General features: G+C 47.3%; 1 protein-coding gene across 1 annotated transcript in view; it reads right to left on the bottom strand.

Annotated features, from left to right (window-relative positions):
- Nucleotides 1-23,109, bottom strand: part of LOC110203595 (uncharacterized) — a 28,642-nt gene extending 5,533 nt beyond the window's left edge. The window contains exons 1-4 of the mRNA XM_078154511.1: nucleotides 23,026-23,109; nucleotides 21,600-21,693; nucleotides 15,935-16,061; nucleotides 15,292-15,387 (exon numbers count right to left, since the gene is read on the bottom strand). Coding sequence (XP_078010637.1) covers nucleotides 15,292-15,387; nucleotides 15,935-16,061; nucleotides 21,600-21,635 — 259 coding nt within the window. The 5' untranslated portion in view covers nucleotides 21,636-21,693; nucleotides 23,026-23,109. The remainder of the gene's footprint in view (nucleotides 1-15,291; nucleotides 15,388-15,934; nucleotides 16,062-21,599; nucleotides 21,694-23,025) is intronic.
- Between the last annotated feature and the right edge of the window lie 3,125 nt (nucleotides 23,110-26,234).

Raw genomic sequence — 26,234 nt, 5'->3', positions numbered from 1 at the left:
ATTATCATTAGCTGTGGAGTAGTGGCCCTGTAGGAGGCAGTGACCAGTTTGGCTAGGCTATAGAGTTCATAGAGATATGGATAACCTTGGAATGGTGTGGTGGAGCTTGGCTCATTTAGATCTCGTCCTTTAACTGCGGGTGTCTCTTGGGGTTCCTCGGCCTTCTCCTCTTCTCCCTCTATACCACTTTACTTGCTGATCCCATTAGCTCCCATGAACTTAATTATCATCTCTGGTGATGATTCGCAAATTTACTTATCCTGCCCTTATCTCTCGGCTGACCTTCAATCTTGCATCTCCAACCACCTTTCAGATATCTCAAACTGGATGTCCAGTAGACATCTTAAACTCAACATACCCTAAACACAACTCATCATCTGTCCCCCTAAACCTTCCCTCTTCTTAACTTCCCTATCACTATAGAGGACAACACTAATCCTCCCAGTCCCTTAGGCTCACTACTTAGGTGTCATCCTGGACTCCTCACTATCTCTCACCCCTCATATCCAACCTGTTGCTAAGGCCTATGTATTTCACCTTTGCAACATCACTCAAATACACCCCTTTCTCTCCTTTGACACTGCCACCACTCAAGGGCAGGTCCTTATCACCTCTAGCCTGGAGTATTATAATTGCTTATTGGGTAAGGGTCTGCCTTACTCAAGTCTTTCCCCAATCCAATCTATCTTCTATTCAGCTACCAAATTGATCTTTCAGTCACACATACCCCTTCTCCCACTAAATAAACTCCAGTGGCTTCCAAATTGCCTCCAAGATCAAATAGAAAATCCTATTCAAGTCTCTTCATAACTTAGCTCCTTTCTACTTTATTCTAGCCTTCTTACACCTGACCTTGCCACAGGCTCTTCTATCTAGTGACAATGGCTTTCTGGCTATTCTGGTGAATAAAACACTCTATCCTGTGGCTCCAGGCATTTTCTCTGATTATTTCCCATACTTGGAATGCTCTCTCTCCTCATCTAGCTACTGGCTTCCTTGAAACCTTAACCAAAATTCCATCTTCTAGAAGAAGCCTTCTTCTAACCCATTAGTCCTAGCACCACCCCTCTGCTAATTACTCCCTATTCATCCTCTATATAGCTTGTTTGTACATCTTTGTTTGCATGTCATCTCCCCCATAAGACTGTGAGCTCCTTGAGGACAGGGACTGTAGTTTGCCTTTTTGGGTATCCCTAGCACTTAGCCCAGTGCCTGGCACACAGAAGATGCTTAACAAATGTTTACTGACTACTGAATCCAGGTTGTAAAAGGCTTTTAACTGCAAGCAGCAGAGTTTGCACCATAGGCTAGAAGTAAAATAGGGAATCGCCAGAGCTTACTGAGAAGATGCGGTCTGACATACTCTTTAAGAACGTCACTTAGGAAGCTATATAGATGCAGGCCAAAAGAGAGAGGTCAGAGACTTGACGCAGGTCAATTAACTAGGAATCTACTGTAATAGGCCAGGGGAGATATGCTGATGGCCACATGGGCGAAAAAAAAAACTGGATAGATACAAGAAATATTGTGGGAGTTGAATAGACAAGACAGCAACGATTGGTATGTAGAAGAAAAAACAAACATTTGTTTTTGTAATTTTTTTTTACAAAAAAGTGCTTTAAAATTTTTTCTTATTTGATTATCTCAACCATTTTGTAAGGTGGGTCCCATTATTGTCCCCACTTTACAGTTGAGGAAACTGAGGCAAGCAGAGGTTAAGTGACTTGCCCAGAGTCACAGAAGCTGTCTCAAATGTCATGAGGCTATATTTGAACTCAGTTCTTCCTGATTCCAGGCCCAGGGTTCTACCCACTGCTAAAGACAAGACTAAACAGGTAAAGATAAGTCTGAGGCTATGAATGTGGAAGATTGTAAGGCTGGTGATATGGTCAAAAGAAACAGAAGCATGCAGAAGAAGAATGGGTTTGGGGAAAATACCACTAGGCCTATTACTTGTATTTCAAAAAATCTTTCACACTGACAGTCAAACACAATGTGTATAAAGTGTTTAATGATTATCTTTTCAAATGAGGAAACTGAAGCCTAAGGGATACAGTGACTTGGCCAAGGCTGCATTGGTACTAATGTCAAAACTGGGACTTGAAGCAGCACCTTCCAACTCCAAGCCATGGTTATCTTCACACCAATGCACTGCCGAACAATCCTAACAACAGGAGATTGCCCTTGCATATCAGTGTTAAGGTTTGCAAAGTGCTTCACGTGTCATCTCATGTGAACCTCACCATGATCCTATGAATTAGGGCCTGACTGTTACCAATTTAGAGAGGAGGAAAATTAGCTTAGATAAGGCTAAGTGACTTGCCCAGAGTCACACACACTCAGTGAATGAGTGAGGCAGGATGTGAAGGTGGGGCTATCCTTCTAGGTCCAAGTCTACACTCTATTTTGCCACCTAGCTGCTTCCACAATAAAAAAAGAATAAACTTGAAGATGACTACAAGTAAACTACTGGATGCAGTTATAAGAGGGACGAATGAGTGTAAGATTCAGGGATGCTCTGTTCAGTTTAACAGAAAGAAGGAATACCGTGCATCAGGAGATGCACAAAATCAGAAGGCTTGCCTCATAGAATCAACGTCAGGACTAGAAGACACTCAAGAACTCATCTTGATCAATTTCCTCATTTTACAGTTGAGGAAATTAAGGAGAAAAGTGGTGAAATGGCTTCCCCTATGTCACACGCCCAAGTCCCAACTAAAATCCCGTCTTCTATAGGAAGCCGTCCTAATTCTAGTACCTGTTCTATTCACTATTTGTTCTGTACGTCATTTGTTTGCTATCTCCCCTCCCCCCTTTCCAAATTAGACTGCAAGCTTCTTTGCCTCTTTTTACACCCCTGGCACAGCACAGTGCCTGGCACACAGACGGTGCTTAATAAATGTTACTGACTGACTTACAAGTAGAGCTAAGACTTAAGTGTGCATCTTCTACATTCATCCTAGTGTTGTCGGTGTTTCTGTTGTTGCTGCGGCCCCTAATGCTGCCTCCTCACGACAGACGACATTCCTCAAAGTGAGGACCAGAATTAGTAATGCAGAGACTGGTGACCATTAGGGACAACAGAGAGGATCCCTGTATTAGGTGGATGGCCTTGACACTCGGTTTCCTTTCAAGTCTATGGTTCTGATCTTTATTCTCCTTGGTTCTTATAGATGAATTCCTAAGGAAAAAGCAGAGTGAGACTGATCCATTCTTTATCTTTTCCTCCCTTCCCTAAGGCCTCTGTCATTATTTCAGTTTCTAAACTGTATGCTTTCTGATCATTTGGATGGGCCAAGTCCCATCTGTGTATATAATAGGAAACTCACAGATGGCACATAAAGGCACAATGTCAGAAATTTAATAGATTTAAAGAGATCCTAAATAAGGATATTTTATTTTGAATTACTACAATAACAGAATGACCACTGGAATGACAAATAAGACCAGTGGGTAGCTCTGACACCTCAACGGAATACTATCAATGGATATCTGAATGGAAACAATCAATCAACTAAAGAGAACACTTAACACATACAAAATACGGTTTGATAATTTTGCCATTCAGCCTTGCAGTAAGAGGTGAACACAGGAAGAATGAAGGCCAAAAACAAACAAACCAACAAAAAATTAAACAAGAATTAATCTAGAAGGGAATGAAGAACAACGAGGTCATGAGGGAATTGATTAGTCAAAAGGAATGAGGACAGGAGCAAATACTGAACAGTAGCTGAGGCTGTGCATAGAAAGAATGGGCTATCAAACTCCAGTCCTCCTCATAGCTCCTACTTGGGTCACTGCAACGAGTTTCTAAACCTTTCCAAGACATCTTCCTTCTATTTCTTCCACTACACGCTCATATCGATGCTCCCATTACACCAACTTGCTGCTGCACAAATTCACTGCCTCTGCACATTACCTATTTAACAAATTCAAAGTTCCTGATGTCTGTAGTCAGAGGTGCCACCCCTTGCCTGGTATGTTGGCCTCTGACCTCAGTCTCTCGAAAGGTTTTCATTCTTCCAAGACTTGTGGGGCGCCATCTCCCAAGTGAAGCCCATTGGTGGGGGCCTTCTCTAGGTGTCAGTCACTTCTTCCTCATCTGATTACCTTTGGCTGAGGACATGCGGTGCAATGTAAAATTCCTGAGAGCAACGACTGTTTAGGAATGGGGTACAAGCTCATAAGGCTCAGGACACAAGAAGGGACTTTTAAAGGTCATCTAGTTCAACTGTTTCTTTTTACAAATGAGGAAAATGTGGCTTAGAAAGCATAAATGGTTTGCCCAAAATAAGAGACGGAACAAAGAACAGACTAGATTTGAATCCAGGTCCTCCAACTACAAATCCTGAGCCCTGTCTGCTGTAACAGGCTGCCTGTCAAGTAAAAGACAGAAAGCTGGTCTGGAAGTCAGCAAAACCTGTCTCTGATAAATACTAGTGATATGACCCTGGGCAAGATACTGACTGTCTCAGGCCTCAGGCATGTCTAAGTAAGAAGGGAGTTGTCAATCTGTGTTGGCTGAGGAAGTTTCCACACTAAGATTTCCCCCACTCAGGAAATCACCAATCAAATCTGGATCAAGAAAAAGTAAATCCTCAGAAGTTACATATTTCCTTGTTATATATAACACACACTTCAGTCTTTAAAAATGCAAATATTCCCATAGTTCCCCAAAAGCACTTCCTTCAGTTACAGCTGAGCAGATTTTCTCATTGTCTCCCTGTCTATAAACTAGCAACACTTCCCCTTCTTTCTCTTTTCTATGCTGCTCTTTCTCTCTCACCTTCTCCCCCCACCCCCGGCTCTTAATGAAGCAGTGAGGTATCCTAGTGGGCAGAGTCAAAGAGACACGGGATCAAATCTGACCTCAGACACCCCAGATGAGTCACTTAATGTCTTTCTGTGTGACTCCGCCTCCTGGCTGAGAACCTTGTTTTGTATCTTACAGAAAAAAGGTAGCCACTTGCTGTGACTCCCTCTCCTCTGCTCTTCCTCACATCCTATCACGAAGGTGCCTTCTGGCCCTCTCTCATTACCCCTGTGTGACATGATGAGGGAGCCTTCCTCTTTACCCCAAGCTAATCCCTCTCCCTGTTCAAGTGACCCCGTCCCACGCCATCTCCTCCAACAGACTGCCTCCCATTCATCCCTTTCACTTACTCTCAATCTCTCCCTGGCTACTGGCTCATTTCCTATTGCCTACAAATACACTCATGTCTCTCCCATCGTGAAGAAACCCTCCCTCGATCCCTTCATCTCTGCTCACTGTAGGCCTGTGTTCTCTTCTGCCCTTTGTAGCTAAATTTCTCAAAAAGATACCCTCCAAGATGCCTCCTGTGTCTCTTCTGGCCCTGTTCTTAACCCCTTACAATCTGGCTTCTGACCCCACCATTCCACCAAAACGTCTCTCCAAAGTTACTAATGATCTTAGGTGCTAAACCCGACAGTTGTTTCTCATTCCACATTTTTGCTCTCTCTGCAGTCTTGGATGTTGCTGACCACTCCTCCTTGATGCACTCCTCCTTCTAGGGTTTTGGGACATCCTTCTCTTCCGGCTCTCCTCCTACCTCTTTGACCACTCCTCCGTTTCCTTTACTGGATCCTCATCCTGATGAAGCCCTCATACCACAGGTGACCCTCAAGGCCTGTCCTGGCCCCTCTTCTCTTCTCCCTCTATACTATTTTATTTGGTGATTTCATTGGTTCCCATGGGTTTAATTACCATATTTTGTGCTGATGACTCTCAAATCTACCTTTCCTGTTCTCACTTCTTTGCTGACCTGCAATCTCTCATCTCCAACTGCCTTTCAGACACCTCAAATTGAATGTCCAGTAGACAACTCTGAGGTACCATATCACACCTATCAGATTGGCTAACATAACAAAACAGGAAGATAATAAATGCTGGAGAAGATGTGGGAAAATTGAACACTAATGCATTGTTGGTGGAACTGTGAATTGATCTAACCATTCGCGAGAGTAATTTGGAACTATGCCCAAAGAGCTATAAAACTGCATACCCTTTGATCCAGCAATAGCACTTCTAGGTCTGTATCCCAAAGAGATCATGCAAATGGGAAAAGGACCCACAAAAGTATTTATAGCAGCTCTTCATGTGGTAGCAAAGAATTGGAAACTGAGGGGATGCCCCATCAATTGGGGAATGGCTAAACAAGTTGTAGTATATGAATGTAATGGAATACTATTGTTCCATAAGAAATGATGAGCAGATGGACTTCAGAAAAACCTGGAAAGACTTACAAGAACTGATGCTGAGTGAAGTGAGCAGAACCAGAACACTGTACACAGTAACAGCAACATTATGCAATGACCAACTTTGATAGACTTAACTCTTCTCAGTAATACAAGGATCTAAGACAATTTTAAAAGACTTATGATGGAAAATGCTGTCCACATCCACAGAAAGAACTACGGAGTCTGAATGCAGATCAAAGCATATCATTTTCTTTCTCTCTCTTTTTTTTTGTTTCCTCTTTCTCACGGGTTTTTCCCTTTGGTTCTAATTCTTCTTTCGACATGACTAATGTGGAAATGTTTAATATGATTGTATATGTATATAGTACATCAGACTGCACGCTGTCTTAGGAGGAGGAAAAAGGAAGAAGGGAGAGAAAACTTAGACCTCAAAATCTTATAGAAGTGAATGTTTAAAACTAAAAAAAAAATAAATGAATATAACTTTTCCTGAAAAAGATAAAAGAAATTGAAAAGGACCTATCTGTACAAAAATTTCTTTTTGTAGTGACTAAGAATTGGAAATTGAGGGGATGCCCATCAATTGGGGTATGTCTGAATAAGTTGTGGTATATGTTTGTGATGGAATACTGTTGTGCTATAAGAAATGACAAGCAGGATGCTTTCAGGAAAACCTGAAAAGACTTACATGAACTGATGGAACAGAACCAAAAGAAGAGTGTATATAGTAACAAGCAATATTGAATGATGATCAACTGTGAACGAGTTAGCTCTTCTCAGCAATACAATGATCCAAGACAACTTCAAATGACTCATGATGAAAAATGCTATCCACCTCCAGAAAAAGAACTGATGGGAGCCTGGAAGCAAATCAAAACATACTATTTTTCACTTTATTTTTTATGGGTTTTTTTGTCTGTGTTTTCTCTTCCAACATGACTAATACGGAAATGTTTTGAATGAATGCACACGTATAACCTTTATCAAATGGCTTGCTATCTCACGGACGGGGGAGGTAAAGTAGAGAGGAAGAGAATTTGGAACTCAAATCTTTTCTGTTCAATGCTAAAAATTGTTTTTGCCTGTAACTGGAAAAAATGCTATTCAAGGAAAAAATGATTGCTAATAACATGGGGCCTTTCAGGGTACAGATTAAGCCTCCTAAAGTCCTGCCCATCATCACCTCTCATAAATAGAAGTAATTAGGCCTTTCTCGTTAAAGAGGGGAATAACATCAACATATCTTAATCACTTGAGGTACATGGATGAAATCAAGTAATGTCTCCACTAAAATCCCATTAAACCTTTCAAGACAACTCATGAAATCTTTCTCCAATGATATAAAAATGTCACTTGGAAATCAAGAGGTATACAATTGTGTTCCAAGGATAGAGACATCAAAGGCTTCAAGCTTGAGTAGGTTAACAAAACTGAACCGATGAACAGAGACAATACTTACAGATAATTTAGTCTCCTCCAGGCACTAGACACTGAGCACAAAGCTATGAGGGAGAGAGCTGTGATACACATTTCAGCAGACTGGCATTCTGAAATCAAAGCTCAGTGGGGGAGCACATCTGGAGTAGTTCTGCAACCCCAACCAGATCCTCAACCAGTCAAGAGGACAGAGTAACTGAACTGAAGAGTTAAGAGTGTAAGAAGACTGGAAAGGCAAGGGTGCAAGTGGCAGGTTCTGAAGGACTTTGAACACCAAAGTACTGTGTATTTGTTCTCAAAATGATGGACAGACACTGGAGTTTATTGAGTAGGGACTGACATGAGCAGACCTGTGCTCTAGGAAAATCCCTTCAGTGGCTGAAGGGAGGATGGACTGGAGTGAGGACAGATGCAGGCAGACCTCCCAACAACTATTACCATTGTCCAAGTGGGAGACGATAAGGGCCTGTGCAAGAGTGGGGGCAGGGTCAGAGGAGAGGAGGGGGCATAATCAGGAGATGCTGCAGAAGTGAAGTTGACAGGCTCTGGCAGCAAACTGGATATGGGGGTGAGAGATGGTGAAGAGTGGGAGTGGGGAGATGATACCTAGGTTGGGAGCCTGAGGGACCAGGAGAATGGTGTGTTGCCCCCTACAATAATGGGCAAGGAAGGAAGGGAAAGAGGGCTCTGCCCTGGGCTCTCTCCTTTCCTTTCTCTGTACTACTGGATTTAGTGACTGCAGCAGATCCCAGAGATTTAGTTACCATCTCCTGATGTTCATATCTATCTTACCTAACCTAACCATTCTGCGGACCTCCAGCATCCCATCTCCAAATGCCTCCACCTAGGTGCAGGCCCTTATCACCTCAAACCTATACTGCTGAAATGGCTGCTGGTGGGTCTGCCTGCCCCAATCCAGCTCATAGTCAGCCAACAAAGTGCTTTTTCTAATGTACAGGCAGGTTTGATCGTGTCATTTCTTCTCACTCCCCACGTCTTCAATAAACTCCATTGACACCCATCCCCATCACCTCTACGTTCAAACCTCTATTGGCTTTCAATCCCTTTTATGACATGGCCCCCCTTCTATCTGTCTACTCTTCTTAAACCTTCCTCCCCACCACATGCTCTTTGTATCAGTGACACTGGCCTCCTGGCCCTGGTTTGGGGGGGGTAGAGGAAGCAGGTGTCTGAGGGGTCTGAAGTGAAGGTTTGGGGATGCAATGAGTAACTCTGGCTAATTGGACGCTACCCAAATCATGAAAAGGACCACTGTACATTTCCTCACATACCCATGGAGTGGATTCAGTTCTTCATGGGAGAAACAATCTGTCTTCACCACACCTAGCCCCAGCATTTTGTTCTGATGTTTTTGTAATAATTGTCTCAATGCCAGTCTTAAAAGGTACAGCCTTATCTATCCCTCTGCCACAATCCTTTGTATGGAAGCAGAAAGCAGACATTACTTGTCATGGAGCACTCAGGGGTGACCAAGGCTTAGCTCATCCTCCTACAAGAACCAGTACCTACTTCTGCTACTGTTTCACTGCCTACTCTACCCCTAGCAAAGCTGAGTGGAACAGGTAGGGGCTACCAAGACGCAGAACCCCAACAGATCTGGAAGCCTTGTCACCCCTGCAACACTTCCTGTTCTGACCATCCAGAAAACAAGAGAAAGCTTTGACTAAGGCCCAGCATCCTTCTGCAAAACCACCCCCTGGTGACTGTAAATATTACCCCCATGTGGCCAGCATACTCACACACCATTATTTTCCTTGTCCTCATCTACTTAAATCACTGGCTAGAATCCCTAGGAGTTAGGTACCCTTAACCCCTACCTTCTGTTCTCTCATGCCCATCTTTCTCCACCCTACCCCGCTCCAATTCAGCTCATCCTATTTGACTCACTGTGCCACATGGAATTCCCCTTTCTTCATGAACAACCTTCCCTTGGTTCTGGGCATTTTTCTCATACTCCTTCCACCTGATCTCACAAAGTCCTGACTTTTCCCACATGATGAGCCCTAGCTATTCTCTTTAGCACTGGCTGGACATTCTTCCACATCCCCAAGAGTGGTCTTAGATATGCAGCCAGAAAAGTCCTGGCTGCCCACAGCAACTTCTAGACTTTCCTTCTGCCACTTTCACTATCCACCACTCTCAAACCACTCACATCTTTATTGCAAAGAGGCCAACTTAGGGCTGACGACAGGTACAACTTCCAGAACTTAGAGCTGTCCAAATGCTGCAATGGCTTTTCTCAGGAGATGGTGGGTTTCCTCTCTGAAGGCCTTCAAAAGCATGGGCCAGATAACCACCTGTTGGATATGTTAGAGTGGGGAATCCTTAAATGAGTTGGACTAGGAAAACACAGGTTCCTTCTAACTTGCAAATTCTGTATTAATTCTAGAGGCAGTACGGAATCCCTGGACCTGAGTGGAGGTGGGGTGACAGGATCAGAGCTTTGCTTAAGGAAAATCATTTTGGTAGTCGTGTGGAATTTAGACTAGAGGGAAGAACGGCTTGAGTCAGGAAGACCATGAGGAGGTCACTGCAATAATCCAGGTGAGCTGTAATCAGGGTCTGAAATAAGGTGCTGGGGCTCTGAGTAGGGAGAAAGTATTCAGCGGACACATGTGGAGGTACTGGACAGCAGTTGTGAGGGAGAGTGAGGAGGCAAGAAGAATGTAGAAATTGTGAACACAGGAGACTGGATGGACTGGCGAAAAGTCCGGAGGACAGGCAGGCATGGGGGGAAAGCTAGGGGCTCTGTTTAGAACGTGCTGAGTTCATCCAGCTTGAAACGTCCAATGGACAATTTGCCATGCAGGACCAAGGCTCAGGGGAGAGTCTAGGTCTGTGAGCCACCACTGTGTCAGTCAGACGGCACACAGCCTGAACTCAAGCTTCCTTTCTAGGAGCTCCTGAACAGGACAGCCACAAGGAGGGCACAACCATGTAACAGAGAGCGTGTGCCCACTCTACAAGGTTTCACAAAGTTCAGTGTGGGGTAAAAGGCCTAAAGGGGGCCAAAAGTCCTTGCCCTGTTTTCTATCAGAGAATGCTGAGTACCTTCTCAGCACCTAGTACCCCAGAACCAAGAACACTGAAGCTTGGGATGACCTTGCAGTCAAAGGTGACGTCTCCTGACCCTGCACAGCCTTGGGATGAACCCCACCTAGCAGGACAAACATGAGTCTTCACTTTGTGCACCTTCCGACTGGGCACAGACGTGCATCACGGTCCAGCTCAGACAACACTGCAAAGCAGTACTAAGCAAAAGCAACAGCATAAAAATTCAGAAAAACTGGACAATGGCCTCCTTTCTCTTAATTAAATAAGTCCTTGGTCTTGGTGGGCTAACTAAGGCCACTGCATTTTTCACGGAATTTTTCTGTCATTGCCTTCTGATTTTCACTGATACTATAAAACAATGCCAGTGGCTTTTTTTAATTAACTTTTTATTTCACTAATTCTGTGAGGTTTTTCTAAGGAAATCATCCTGTACCTGTACATGAGAATAGTTCATTTTTTTTTTAATCAATGATTATTCCTTTAATTTCCTTATCCTGTCTTACTGTGATAGCTAAATTTCTAGTACAGCAGCCAATAATATTGGGGAAGCAGCACTGATTTAACTCTAAAGTTAGAGAGAATGATTTCACGGTACTTTGGAAAGAGTTCTGGATTTGGAGTCAGCAGACATGGGTTCAAACCCCAGCTTGGCCACTTACTTGTCCTGTGACGCTGAGGGACCTTTTCACAGGGATCCCATAGTCTAACCTGTACTAGAAAGGAGAGCTCTCTGTAAGAGAAGCTACCACACCGCCTCGGCCCAGACCGACCACTGCATTCTGGACAGCTCTGCTCCTTAGGGTGGTCATCCTGACATCCAGCATTAAATGCTTCGTAACTTCCCTCTCATTGCTCCTGGCTAGGTTCCTTGGGCCAAAGGGAAAATGTGCTTCCATGTCCAAGGTGAATCCCCTCCAAAATCAGGGAGCTGAAAGACAATCTTTCAGGTCTGTTCCAGATCTGAATCCATGATCCCGGCACTATAAAGGACACCAGCTTGCATTCATATTTGTGATCACTCTGAAAAAGGCCTGGCCATGGTCATGCCTTTTTAGAGCTCGACAATCTACCCACATTTATGGTTAATATTGGCTAGCTACCAGGCCTGGGACTGAGATACAAAGACAAAAGTGAGCCAGGCTCTGATCTCAAGGAACTGACATTCTACTGGGGATGATATCCAGTCACAGATGAATAAATACAGAGTACATACCTGAAATGCAAATGTGTATAATTTATATTTATAAATGCATAAAATAAAGTGAGTTAGTGGGGGGGGGACAAGACATCTAACATCTGAAAGAATCAGCAAAGACGCCTTTGAGGAGATGAGGCATGAGATGGTAAGCCTCCAAAATAGCTCAGGGTTCCAAGGGGTTGAGGTGACAAAAGTGAGCATTCCAGGCAAGGGGACAAGCTGTGCAAAAGCAAGGAGGCTGAGGTCAGTCTGGAAGAAGAAGGGTTTCTGTGGAGGAAGACGAAGCCATCAGCCTGAACAGACAGAAAACAGACTACAGAACCCAAGCTCTGGAGCTGGCAGGGACTGAGAATCTATTTCTTGCTCATTTTGCTAATAAGGAAACTGATTCCAGGTGACCTGCACAAGTTCACTCAGGCAGTAAGACGATGAAAAGCCTGGAATGACAGAGGACACTGGGAGCCACTGCAGCTTCCCGGGGACCACGGCTGGAGGTGTGCCCATCAGGCAGAGCCACGCACACGGCATCACCCTTCTGCTGCGCCCACCCTCCTCCCCTCATACCCGGGATCGATAATCAAGTCGACATGACCACAGCTACTGTGGGGGCCGTGACGATGGACCGCCGAGGCGATCCAGACCAGTGGGTCTCGTCCCTGACCACATGTCCACGCCAGCCCCACGCCTCCCATGCCCCGTGTCACATTCTCCCCTCACATCCACTGAGTCCTTTGGAACCCCTGTTCTACTGTTAAAACTGGGTCACATCAAGCCTGCATGCTCCCCTCGTAAACTGCTTTGTGTGCATTTCACACTTCAATCTCCGTGTATGTGTTACTGTGCACCCAAAGAATGTGAAGGGGGGAGCTGCTCTGTCTTGGTAACACTGGTGCCTAGCCCGTAGTGTGCACTTAGTGTGCGCCTGGTCAATTCAGCATCAATTTCATGACTCTTTGGAGGATGGACAGAGAAAAGAGAGAGCAGATGCAGGCAGGTGAGCATGGAGACTACGGAAACAGTCTGGATAAGAGAGGAGGACAGATGGGAGAGGCTTTAAAGATAGTGGAAAGGGGACAGACAGATGAGAGAGACAGGGAGGGGGCAGAACTAATTGGACAGGAGGGGTGAGTGAAGGGTCAGCTGTGACTCCTAGGCTGCAAACACGGGTGACTGGAAGAACTGTGGTGCCCTCAACATAAACACGGAACCGAGAAAGAGAATTCGGCTCAGTCGGAAAGACGATGACTTTGGTTTGGGACGTACTGAGTTTGAGATGCCAACAGAACATAGGTCTAGAGCCCTAGAGAGACATGAGATGTGGACACACTGACTTAAAAGTCAGTAGCATAGAGATGATGGCTAGATCTACAGAGGCTATTGACAGCACAGACTTTACAGAAAGAAGAAAGAGTCTAGGATAGAGCCTTGGGGTATTTAACATAAAGGAGAGATATATTCTGTTAAGATTTTCTCTGTACCAACAGATACGATCATTTTTGTTGCTTCTATATTAGCTCTGATAGTTGTTTCTCAGTTTTGAACCATCCTGGTAACTCTGGTATACATTTGACTAAATGATAATGAAGAATTTTTTGTATCTATTTCTGTAGTCTCAAATTTCTTTGTGTCAATATTTATCAATAATACTGACCTATAGTATCCTTTCCGTTACTCCTTTCTAGTCTGATGTCAGGTCCCTATTTCTCTTAACGAAGAAGGAAGGAAAGTGTCATCTTTATTATGGAGAACAACTTTTTTTCTAGCAGAGGTGTTAATTTTTAAATGTTTTATGTCATTCTCTTCGAAATCCATCTGTCCTCTCCCATGTGCCCTCTCTCATTCCTTTTCAGCTGGCTCCATTTTGGAAGCTGAGTTATTTGGAATCTTGCTCATTTAGGTATTTAAACTTTTATGCATATGTAGATGTCTGCTTTATTGGCATTTAATTATATACAGCATATCATTTCATTTTTCCTTGCTATTTCATTAAATTATATGTTCAAAATCTAGTGCAATGTGAGCCACACACAGGAAGTACTCAATACGCTGGCTTTGGAACCCTCTGAAGCCTGAGCATTGTGTGACATTTCTCTTTGGGTAACTATGATTAAGTGAGCTACGTATTTCTTGACAGTTTTTGTAGAAGACTTGAAAATGCAGGTTCCCAGTGACTGGGAAATACCTGAAAAAATTGTGGTAGAGGAATGTGTGGAAAATTATCATACCAGAAGAAATCATAAATATTATAGGAAATCAGAGAAATATGGGAAGATACGTGTGAACTGAGCTGCAATAGCCTCTGCAGTGGGCCCCCTGCCCTGCGTCTGTCCTCCAAACCGCGCCCCACACAGGCACCAGAGGGATTGGCCTAAATCTCTGGCAGGATTCACTACAAATCCCCTCATGTCTGGGCTCCAAAGGGGACTCCTCCCTTGGCATTTACAGCCCTCTCTCCACTCGGCTCTAACCTGCTTTTCTGGTCTCTACCGTCCTTCCCTTCCTACACTCCCCAGTCTGTCTTCATTGACGTTCTCACACTGCCACTCCACCTCTCATCGCCAGGTCTTGTGCACAGACTAGCCCTAATGTGCTCATACCCTCCCTCTCACCTCTGTCCCGTTAGCCCCTAGTCCCTTCCAAGCTCAGATCCAGTGGCACCTTCTGTGAAACTTCTCTGGTCCCCGTGGTGGCTGCTGTCTCCTCCATCACCTGCTACGCTGCCTCCCAGAATCTAAGCTCCTTGAGGGCAGGGGCCGTCTCCTTTCTCCCTTTGCAGCCCCAGTGCTAAGTCCTGTCCCTGACCCACAGTCGGTTTTTTGTTCAGTCACTCCAGTAGTGTCTGACTCTTTATGACCCCACTTGGGGTTTTCTTGGCAAAGACACTGGAGGGGTTTGCCATGTCCTTCTCTGGCTCATTTTACAGATGAGGAACTGAGGCAAATGGGGCTAAGTGACCTGCCCAGGGTCACACAGCCTGTAAGTGTCTAAGGCTGGATTTGAACTCAGGATAATGAGCCTTCCTGATGCTGGGCCCAGTGCTCTGTGCACTATGGTGTCACCTAGCAGCCCTCAGCCACTAAGCTATGGTGGCTGCTCGATAAATGTTTGCTGATGAACAGAGCTGAGGGCAAATACAGATTCTCCCCCTCCCCTCAAAGGCACCTCTTTCTCTGAGCCTAGGAGACACACGACGGGAGGAAGGTGATTTCCTGGGGTCAGGATAAAGGCCTATGAAGCAGCTTACAACCAGAGCACCCCAGATGTCCAGACGCCAGGGGAGTTCCGAGATGCGACCGTCACACACGTCACAAGCTGCAGCCGCAGCAACGCTGCTTGTACATTTCCCTCCCTCCCTCACTCACCTGGCCACGTGCCTGCCTCCACATCTCTCCTTGCCACCCAAGGCGCTTCCCCTTGCTTCAAATGGGAAATCAGGTCTGGTCTGGAGGCTGCAAGTCCTGGTCGTCCAAAATGGGAAAAGGAAGGGGACAGAGAGACATCTCAGAGTCAGTCCTCTCCCTTCTGGCTTGGGGAAAGTGTGGCCATGCTAAGAGCCACAAGGTGGCTCTGAGGATCTCTGAAGGATGCTCTGGAGTATGAAGGGAACAAGTCACAAAATGCGGCTGGACTTAGGAAGGAAAACAGTTCACTAGCGCTCTCCCACCCCGAGAGAACAGGAACCTTTCCTACATTCAGGGATCTCCACAGAACTTTTAGCAGAGGCTTGGAACTGAGGGAAGGCCGAGGGGTAGAGGGGAGGTGGGCAGGGCAGAGAGGCATCAAGCCTCCAGTTCCCAGCTGTATAAAGCAAATACCTTTAACCTGGAAATAGTTTGTCAAAAATAAACAAAAAAACCCCCTGACTTTGGTTCCCCAAAGGATAACCTCTGGTCTCTGTGGGCCAAACAATAATGGCACAGCACGTGAGATACCCTAAACCATTTCAAGCTGGAACCAAAGGAGCCCAAAGTGCACATTCGGAGTCCCGGGGGAAGCTGGCCTTACCCAGGCACACCAGGTTGCTATAGTTCTCGAGCATCACCTCCCTGTACAGTTCCTTCTGGGAAGAGTCCAGGTGCCCCCACTCCTCCTGGGTGAAGTCTATGGCTACGTCCTTGAAGGTCACTGACTCCTGAAACACCAAACACATGCGTGCTAGCCCAGCCAGCAACCTTCACATGGGCCCGGGGGCAAGGGGGAGCGGGCAGGACTTGCATGGAGGGCTTTGGAGCATTCTAAAGCCAGTGTATGAGCACCTATGACATGTGGCTCATTCTGCACGAGATCTGAGTCCCACAATAGTAAGAGCAGCACATATTTGCAGTGCAAGTATGCATTTATCTCCAAGTTAAAGAAGAAAAACCTGCACCTAAGGAAGGCCACATGGCTTGGCCTCCACTCCAGGCCTTCGGAACCCCAGGCCAACATTCTTTCCATGACACCAAGCCGCCTCTCATTCTGTGGTTCAAGTGCTTGCTTATGTACAACCTTGCCAAGGGAGCTGACGTGCTTTAGAAACTGCTGGGGAATGATGGGAGTACGGTGTGAAAATGACACTCAACGAGAAGCTATGAAGTGCCCACTAAGTGCCAGGCACTGCGCTGGGTGCTGGGTAGAAAGGCAGGAGTAAACCAGACTGTGCCTTCGAGGGGCTTACACCCCGGCAGGGAAAAGACAAGCCCGCCCCCAGGCCTACAGCAAGCAAATGCAGGGAAGTGTTCCAGCAGCGTCTGAGGGCAGAGGGGACCAGGAAAGGCTCAGGCAGAGAGCTTCCCCGGAGCTGAGAGCTGCTGAAAGACACTAAGGAGGGGAGGAGGGAGAATCACCCGGGGCCTGGAATGCCAAGTCAAAGGCTCAGAGTCAGGAGATGGGATGGTCTCGCGGGAGGGCCCCCACGCAGCCAAGGACCAGGGGGCCAGCCCACAGAGCCTGGGAAGTCCTGCCCGAGAGGCTTGCAGTAACAGCCATTTCTATGGGCTCCTCAATGCCACACAGAAGAGCTTGAGATAGTGGAAGTCAGTGGTGACAAGGACTTGAGCCAGCAGGTGGCTCCATGAGTGGACAAAGAAAGACTGTGGAGACAGAAGAGTTAAGACCTGGCAATGAAGTGGATTTGTGAAGTGAAGGGGCGAGTGTCAGGAGTCAGGGTTCCTCCAAAGCTGTGCCCTGGACTGAGCCACAGGGGCAGGGCCCTGGGCACACAGAGGCAAGTTCAGAAGAGATCTGGGGGAAAGGTGAGTTCTCTTGTGGACTGGAGATGCCTCTGGCACGTGCCGTCTGACGTGCAGGGATGCAGAGCTGGCATTCCGCAGAAAGAAGAGAGCTGACACTGAGCGTTATCTGCACAGGGATGACAGCTAAGTCCACAGTGACCAATGAGGTTATCCAGTGAGAAAAGAGAGGTTACGGGCAGAACCTTGAGGCAGGGGACATGACAGAAAGATGATAAGCCAGCAAAGGAGACTGAGAAGGAGCAGTCGGGCAGCCTGGAGAAGCAAGGCAGAGCAGGGTCATAGAAAAAGAATACCCAGGAGAGAAAGTGAGCCACATGTCAAAGGTGCAGAGAGGTCGAGAAAGAGCCACCGGGTCTGGCTTACTTAAGAAGTCAGTGGTAGGTTGGGAGGAAACTGTATTGGCCAAGTGATAATGAGAAAACCAGCTTACTGAAGGGCTGTTAAGGGAGAGGAAAAGGGAGAGAAAGACAATGAGCAGATATGGCTTTCTCTAGGAGTTTAAAGATGAGGAAAAGAGAAACACAGCTGGCAAACAAAGAAGGAAAGGAGACATCATTAAGTGACATGTACGTTAACATCACTTTTATGTTTCACCTCAAATCCAGCAAACTAGTCAACATGCCACAAGATGGAAGCTGTCAATGTCGAAGGGACTTTGGGAAGACATCATCTCAACAGCAGGATGGTCGAGAAGATACAGAGGGCACCTTCTCATCATACCACCAATCATGGCCTGAGAACCCCTGGGAAACGTGGACCTGCTGAACCATCACGGGCCTACATGAGAAGGGGGGAAGCGGGAAGCCTGTTTGTGTGGCTAGACCCATCTGCCGAAGAGGCCTGAGGATGGTCCGCTTGGATGGCCCAGACCGCTGGGATGACGTCAGCATCAGAGAGCAAGAGGAAGACTCATTCCCCCTCATCGCACCTGGAAGAAAACCAGCCCATCTTAAAAGAGGTGGCCTTGAGTTATTTAGTAGGGACTGTGACTACATGCAAAAAACAGTCTCCAATGAGCTCTGTAGACATTAGTGTGTGAGCCGTACCACATAACCACCCATCTGGAGAGCATCTGCTCCTAAATGGTAGACGACCCACAGGAGAGGCCTTATAGTATCCAAACACAAGCCCCCAAGACCTAGTAAGGTCCTGAGCTACCTGATTCTCTTCAGTTTAACTGTGCTGAATGAGCAATAAAGCTTCCTGTATCTTAAAGAAGCATATTAAGATCTGTTAGTGTAATTTCCATTTTGTTGTTTGGTTAGAGCTTTTTTGTTTGTTTGTTTTTGGCTAGGCAATGGGGTTAAGTGACTTGCCCAGAGACATACAGCTAGTGAGTGTTGTGTGTCTGAGGCTGGATTTGCACTCAGGTCCTCCTGAATCCAGGGCCAGTGCTCCATCCACTGCGCCACCTAGCTGCCCCTATCGGTTAGATCTTTATACATCAAATTCAGCATTGCACATCTTTGTGGCATGAGTGAATTTACAGAAAATCAGTAAATGCTGCACACAGGAGAGAGACAGAGGAGCGTGGGTAGCTGCCTATCAAGCACTGAGGGCTTTCCATGGGTGCCAAGCACCGAGTCCCCGCCCGTAAGGAGCTCGCATTCCAATTCAGAGACAAAATGCAAATAACTATGGAAGAAAAATAAATATACCGCGTCAAACGGAGGTCATCTCAGGGGAAGGCCCTAGTAGTAGGGAGATGACTGGGAAAAACTTCTTGCAGAAGGGAGGATTTGAGCTGTGCTTCAAAGGAGCCAAAGGAAATGAGTGGGCACAGCGGAGGGAAGGGAGAGCTCCAATAACAGGGCACAGTCAGTGAACCGGCAAAGAGAAAGGAGACGTAGCGTCTTGTTCAAGGCGTCGCATAAAGGCCAGTGCAGCCAGTCTACGGCGCCCTCAGAGAGAGGGGCTTAAGACCAGAAAGATGGCAGGAGGTTTGGTTGTGAAAGGCTTCGACCTTTATCATCAATCCTGGAGGCCACAGGGAGTGACTGGCCTTCACTGAGCAAGGACGTGATGTGGTCACTGCTTTAGGAGACTGACATGGGCAGCTGAGTGGAGGAAGGCGGAGACAGAGACCAAGCAGCAGTTTACTGCCACGGTCTGGGTGAAAAGATCATCCGCACAAAGCCAGAGGCTATTTGAGCGGAGAGAAAGGGAAGCAGATGTGAGATGCTGTGAAGACAGAAATGACGAGACTTGTCATGTGGTTGGATACTTGGGGTAGGGAGTCAAAGCTAACACTGACACTTCAAGCCTGGGTGACTGGGAGAAGGGTGGTCTGCTCCCCAAGAAGAAGAAAGTTGGGAGGAGGGGAGGATTTAGGGGAAAAAGACAGTGAGTTCAGTTTTGGCCATATCTGTTTTAAGATGTCTATGGGATATGCAGCTCAAGTTGTCCATCAGGCAGTTGGTGATATGGGACTGGAGTTCAGAAGAGACTATAGCTGGATATGTAAACCTGTGAATTACTGCACAGAGATTAAGTGAATTCATGGGAGCTACTAAGTCACCAAGTGAGATGGTATAAGGCCACCTCTTCATGAGAGATAAGGGTCCAAAACAGACCCTTTGGGGACACCCACAGTTAACGGACACAGCAAAAGACTGGGAAGGGGCATTCAGGTAGGCAGGAGGAAAACCAGGAGAGCAGCATCGTAGAAAGCTAGAGGGAACCTCAAGGAGAAAACGGTGGTCAACGGTGTCCAAGGCTGCAGGGAGGTCAGGAGGGTGGGGACTGAGAAAAGGCCACTGGATTTAGCAGTTAAGAGAGCCCTGGTAACTTTGGAGAGAGTCATGTCATTTGAATGAGGATAGAAGCTTGAAGACAGAAAGTGTAGGAAGGAGAAAGGAGAAGTGCAGGCACACACCGCAGGTGGCTTTCTCAAGTTTAGCTGAGAAGGGGGAAGAGGAATAAAGGACGTTAGCCAGTGAGGACGGTTTGATTGAGTGCGGATTTTTAAATGATGCGGGAGACATGGACATTTCTGTTGGCAGCAGAGAAGCAGCTAGCGGACAGGGACAGATTGAAGACTGGGGATGATAGAGGGGGTAATCTGCTGCAGAAGAGGGGATGAAATAGGGTCATAGGGTGTGGGTCTAGGCAAAAAGGGCCACCTCTTCATGTAAGACAGAGGTAAAGGTAGACACCTCTGGGTGAGGTTTAGATGAGGAAAAGTGGAGAAGGGATAGCAGCTAGGGAACAGGGTGTGTGTGTGTGTGTGTGTGTGTGTGTGTGTGTGTGTGTGTGTGTGTGTGTGTGAAGCATGCAGCAAGGTCATTGGTTTGGGAGGGAGGGAGTGCTGGAGGCAGGATTTCAGGAGAGATGAAGATGTTTGGGCCAGCCCCTGCGGTAGGTGGAAAAGAATCTGGGGGTGGGGGAGCTGGTATAAAAGGATTGTCCTGCTGCAAGAGAGCTGAGCTGTGATTATTTCACACATTTGTATAGGACCCAGTCAGCAGGACATGGTGACTCTCTGAAGCTCCATTCAGGAGTATGTGGGTAGAAATGAAGGCAGTATGCATTAACAGTGCAGTTTGGTGAGATGGGCTCGACAAGAGGACAAAGGATCTGAGTGCAGATGATCGCAGAGCTTTACTAATTTACCAAAGGCTCTAGCTACGGAAGGAAGGTGAGTGCAGGCCAGTGCAGGGGTGATGGCCCGGGCAGGAACTACAGGGCTGTGGAGCTCCCAGTGGGAAGAAAGAAGAGGAAGGGGCAGAATGCAATGAGAAAAGGCTGTGATTAGATAAAGGAATTTCTGAGTTCACGGATGTGTAAGTGGAACATTTGTGGGTGCTGGTGAAATCAAGGGCCCGACCATCATCTCTGTGTAGGGCTGAGGTGGGGGAGGAGATCATGGGAAGTGAGCAGGATGAGGAATTGGGACATTAGAATACCTTAGGGAGTAGGTATGTGTATATACACATAACAGCTAGTATTCATGTAGTATCTTAAGGATTGCAAAGTGCTTTACAAATGTTAGAACATCCCATCCTCACAACATCCCTGACATAGGTAGGTGCTATTATTATCCCCATTTCACAGATGAGGAAACTGAGGCACAAAGGGTGAAGTAACTTGCCCAGGGTCACACACCTAGGAAGTGTCTGAGACTGGATTTGAACTCAGGTCTTCCTGACCCCAGGCCCAGGGCCCCATCCACTGAACTGCCAGCTGCCTCTACATCAATAGATAATGACATGATACAAAGGAGTAAGAAATGGGTTTCTGGAAGGAAAATGGGTTCAAGGCCTTTCTCTGCTGCTTACTCTACGTGACATTTAGGAATGCTCAGTTCACTCAGTGTCCTCTTGTGTAAGATGACAGGACAAGCGACGGTTACTGAGATCCCTTCCGGCTCTAAACTGGGTCACAAGATGCGGGCATAACTAAGGCACCGCTTCAGGAAAGAACCAGCTTTCTCTCACCTGACAGGCCCTGGCTGTCAGAAGCACAGGTGCCATTCTGGGCTCTTCCAACCTTCTTCTTCTTGGGGAAAAGCTTAGTCCTTCGAAGGCAGAGCTGGAGAGAAAGAAGAAGCCCCAATTAGGTAAACACAGAACCTGATGTGCAGTTCCAGACCTCCTGCATTTCTCCCTGTGGAAGCAGCAGTCGGGGAGCTCGGGGGCCACTTGCAACTGAAATAAATATCAAGTGCCTACTACGTTCATCCACCTTTGGTGTCCACATGGCCCTCAACTCCAACGTGGCTCCGAGAACCTGTGGCATGAGGGGCAGCAGCAAGTGGCACACCGTCTCAGCAGACGGGCTAAGCCAGGAAAAGGGTGACCAACCTGGGGGGCTACCCCAAGCAGGTAAAGACTCCCCTCCATGGAATGGGCAGAGGCCACTTGTTCCAGAGGCCATGTGGCCAAAGCAGGCGCTGTGGGGCGCTTACAGCTGGTCAGACGTGGCAGTCACCCACAGCCAGTTTTCCTGGCTTCTGTCCTCCCACTGGACTTGGGTGACTGGGAGAGAGGGGGGCTGAGGACCCTGTGCAGCTCTGCCTCCTTTAAATTCAGTCACGTCACCCAAGACATCACTGGACCTCCGAGAACGAAGGACATGTGCCACACTGCTGCACGGGCATGCTTTGGCTGCTGGTAGCAAGGGGTGGGGGTGGGGAACAGCATATCCAAGCTTAGTCAGTCCACAAACATTTATTAGGCACCTACTGTGTGCTATGCACTGTGCTCAGTGAAGGGGTACAAAGGAAGGCAAGCGTTCCTGCGCTCAAGGAGGTCACAGCCTCCCAGGAGGGGCCTATAAAGAAGCCCGAAGGGGAAGGGGTAGGTACCCGTCTCCATCTCTGGGTCCACAGCCTGCTTCCGCCCCCCTTCCCACCCCCCAGACTGGGAGCTCCGCCAGGGCAGGGTGGTCTTTGCATCCTGGTGTGTATCCCCAGCGCTGAGCCCAGTGCCTGGCACACACCAGGCGCTTCATAAATGCTCGCTGGCGGTGCAAGAGGCCGAGGGGGGCTCGGGGCCATGGAGGTAAACTGAGGGGCAGAGCGGACAGCACAGGGAGCCCAAAGCAGGAAGGTGATCAGCACAGGGAAGGGGCCGGGCAGGCAGAGAGAGCGCTGAGCGGGGAGGGGCAGGGAAACAGAGCAGAGCAGAAAGCAGGGATGGGGCAAGCAGAGCTGGAGCACTGGCTGCCCCTGATTGGTTCCCAGACCCCGCCCCGCCCTGTGGACGGGCCAATGAGCGCCTCTGCTCGGAGAAGGGGCGGGGCGCTGCGCCAAATTGCGCAAGCGCACCTCTAACGCTCGCCCTCCTGCAGAGTTCTGCAGCCGGGCTGAGCGCCAGGGACGCTTCTCCTCCCGTGCCCCCTCGGGCCCCTGCCCCAACTCACCCTGGCCCGAGACCCGGGACGCAGGACTCGGACCCTGGTGGCGGCAGCTGAGGGCGAACGGAGCCGAGGCGGCCCAAGCGCGCGCCCAAGGCGGCGGAGCGAGAGGCGCCTACAGAACGCGCGAGACGCGCGCAAGTGACGCGTGACCTGCAGGACCGGAAGTGACCGTGAACGTGAGAACAGGAAGTGGTGCAGGGAAAGCAGGAAGTCACCTCTGAGGTGCGTGGCGTCACGTGAGGCGGGGGAGCCTCCTTTCCCCCCCCCACGACCCCTGTCTGACTCCTGCAGGGTGAAAGGTCTTAGGACTAGAAGCCCACCTGCTGGGAGTGGGGGTGCACCAGAAAGGACAAGTTAGGGAAGGTGACCTGAGTCTTGTGTCCTGAGCATGACCTTTGCTCTGGAAATTAATCACTCCCGGGGAACTAATGCCCAAGGTCAGGAAGGAGGCCTCGAGCGCGCCCCCTGCTGCCTGGAGGAATGCCAGCTCCCCTTCGGCTTCATCCCAGGGAGTGAGACGGCTAAAGCGGGCGGGACCAGTGTTCTGTGGGAACGGGAAGGGCCTATGTGGTCCGCTTTTCAAGAAAGACAAGGGAGTCTGCAGAGCGCGAGCCAATGAGGAGAGTATCGATTGGGGGAAAATTCTAGAGTGGAGCCTGCGAGTGCTAGCTGTCGAACATTTAGAAAGGGAGGAAGCGATGCCGAAGAGTGGCACTGTTGCAGTCTGAGAGGTTGAGACCCCTCAGAGACCGAAGTACAAGACAGGTCGTCTGGAACGAATTCACAGAGTCAAGCATTCTTTAAGTCAGGGCTGCGAAAAGTGTATTGTTAGGCTGTTCAGCGGCCAAGGATTCTTAAGGAGCCTGCGGTCTTAGAGGTGAGTGGGAGCGAGGTCACTTACCCAATGAAAACTCAGAGGTTTCTCCAGGTAGAAAACAGAAGGTCTCTTGCAGCAAGTCTCGCAGGAGAGTTGGGAATCACCTACCCAGGGCAGACTGGAGTAGTGAGGCAGAAAACAGTTCTATACCCTTCGACAAACCACTCCAAGAAACCCCCCTCCCCACTTGTTAGCAGCAATCTCTTTATCCTCATTGGTTGAGGCAAGAGCCCTTACAGTCTGTATTTAGAACCCAAGAGATACATTTTCCCAAACCAAGCTTGGAAGCTAGAAGATTGCCCTATTTGGTGAAGATAAGGCTGGGGTGATGGTTACAAAGCGAGGGAGGGGGTGGGCAGCTGGTGTGTGACCCTATTACATGATTTACAGGAAAATGAAACGTAGGCCTGGCTGATACTAAAGCCTTAACTAAATGTTGGGGCATAGCTTCCATTTCATATGAGAAACTTTCACTTGTCCCACACAGAGAGGTACAGTTAAAGTTTATATAGGATAAAATACAATAAAACATGTGCCGGGTATGTGAACTAGGTGATTCAGGGTGGGATTAAGGAGTGGTCAGTTCTTACAAGAACATGTACTCCTACCTACTGCACAGGTGTTTTACCCAGAGTTCACTAGGAAAAGCCCACAAGGGGGGCCACGTGGAGGTGTGATTTTAAGCCTGCTGTATCATTAAGTTAACTTGAGTTCAGAGGTAACTGAGAGGTGTGCAGTCTGCCACCATTCAGTGTCTTGTTTGACAACATAGAGGTAGGGAGTATGCATATGTCTTCAGTCTAGAATACAGTTAATGAGGAGCCCAGGATGTAGATAATGAGGTAGAGCAGTAGTATAGATAGTCCAGTGGGTACGAATGTCTTTATGACCCAGTGTAAACCCAGTTCAAACTAATAATTCCTTCAGGTGCTGTTTGTAACTGCACCAGGGAAAGAGATAAGGGTCTTGCTTGGGGTCCACTCATGGGTAATTACTAGGCACAGTGTCCTTGGGCTGGGGAGAACTGTTAGAGATAGTGTTTCTGGGACTAGGGAGAAATTGGGGTCCAAGCACAAGGACCCAAGCACCCCATCAGAGTCTTCTCCAGAAGCATCTGTGTTTTGTGAAGACTTAAATCCTGCTGTGAGCACAGGAGTGTTGGCCTGTGATAGGAAATGTGCTCAGAGGAGTCATGACCACGGGAAGAGCGCAGCAGGCAGAGCCAGGGAGTGGCTGTGGAGGAGACGGAGGGCCCACGCCTAAGTCTGCGTGTGCGCCTGTGTGTATTCCCTCCGCACCAGCCTGCACGTGCCAGGTGGATTCTACATTTATGTAAATGTCAGTGTAGAATCACGTAAATGTAGAATCTATTGGGCATGTCCATGCCTGTGTGGAGGGAATCAAAAGATGGTGGGATAATTACTGTGTTTGACTGGGGTGGCTGACAAAAGAATACTTGAAAAACTAAAGTGGAAAAAGAGAAACTTGGTACTTGTCATGGCCTTAGATATAAATTAAGGAGACAAAGGTAAAGTGGTGCAAGTGGGCCATCCCTACTTGGAAACAGAAAAAGAAGCGCTTCACAATTCTAGGTCCCTCTGAACCCAAGAGTTTTGTCCCCAATATAATTGGTGGTGCTTCTCGAGCTGTTCTAGCTGTGCTAGTAGTCTCTGACCAGAAAAGTTTGAAAATGGGTAAAAAAAAGGACAGACAAAAGAATGTGCCATATTAGTTTAAAAAAATGGCAGTTATAAAACACTTAATAGTGCTTATTAATATGATCCAACAGTGAATTGGAATGATGAAAGATATGAAGAATGTAAGAAAAAAATAGTGTTGAAAGTTGATTTCAGTCCCAAGAAAGACATTCGTTTCATGGCCTGCTCAGGATTGACTGGGGCAAACCTTAAAGAGAAATAATATTTTTGTCCTCATTCCATATCTGGAAAATTTGTCAAACTTGAGTAGATCAATTGAGGGACCAATCACCCTGCCATTTGTGGAGAAATGCAAAAATATGGGCATTGTAACCCTGGGAAAGCTGAAACTATCTCCACCATCTCCCTGATCCCACAGTTTAGTAATTTGGTCAAAAAGAGAAATAGACTAGTTGTCGTGGTCTTTGATTAGTGATGCTACACTGGCTCTTTGGGACCAGTGCTTCTGTTTCTGGATGGCCACTTACCATCCGTTTGATAATCATCTCTACCAGTGGTGTGTATAGAAGCTATGGGGTATAGCTGTATGGTAGAGGTAGGGAACCTACAGCCTTAAGTTAACTTCAGTATTAATAAATAGTTTTCATTTTTTGAAATTATTAAGTATATAGTAGTTA

The sequence above is a fragment of the Phascolarctos cinereus genome, unplaced genomic scaffold, assembly GCF_003287225.1.
Source record: "Phascolarctos cinereus isolate Bilbo 61053 unplaced genomic scaffold, phaCin_HiC Scaffold_4;HRSCAF=312, whole genome shotgun sequence".
NCBI lineage: Eukaryota > Metazoa > Chordata > Mammalia > Diprotodontia > Phascolarctidae > Phascolarctos > Phascolarctos cinereus.
Note: the sequence above shows the minus strand (reverse complement) of the source record. Positions and strands in the feature narration are given on the sequence as shown.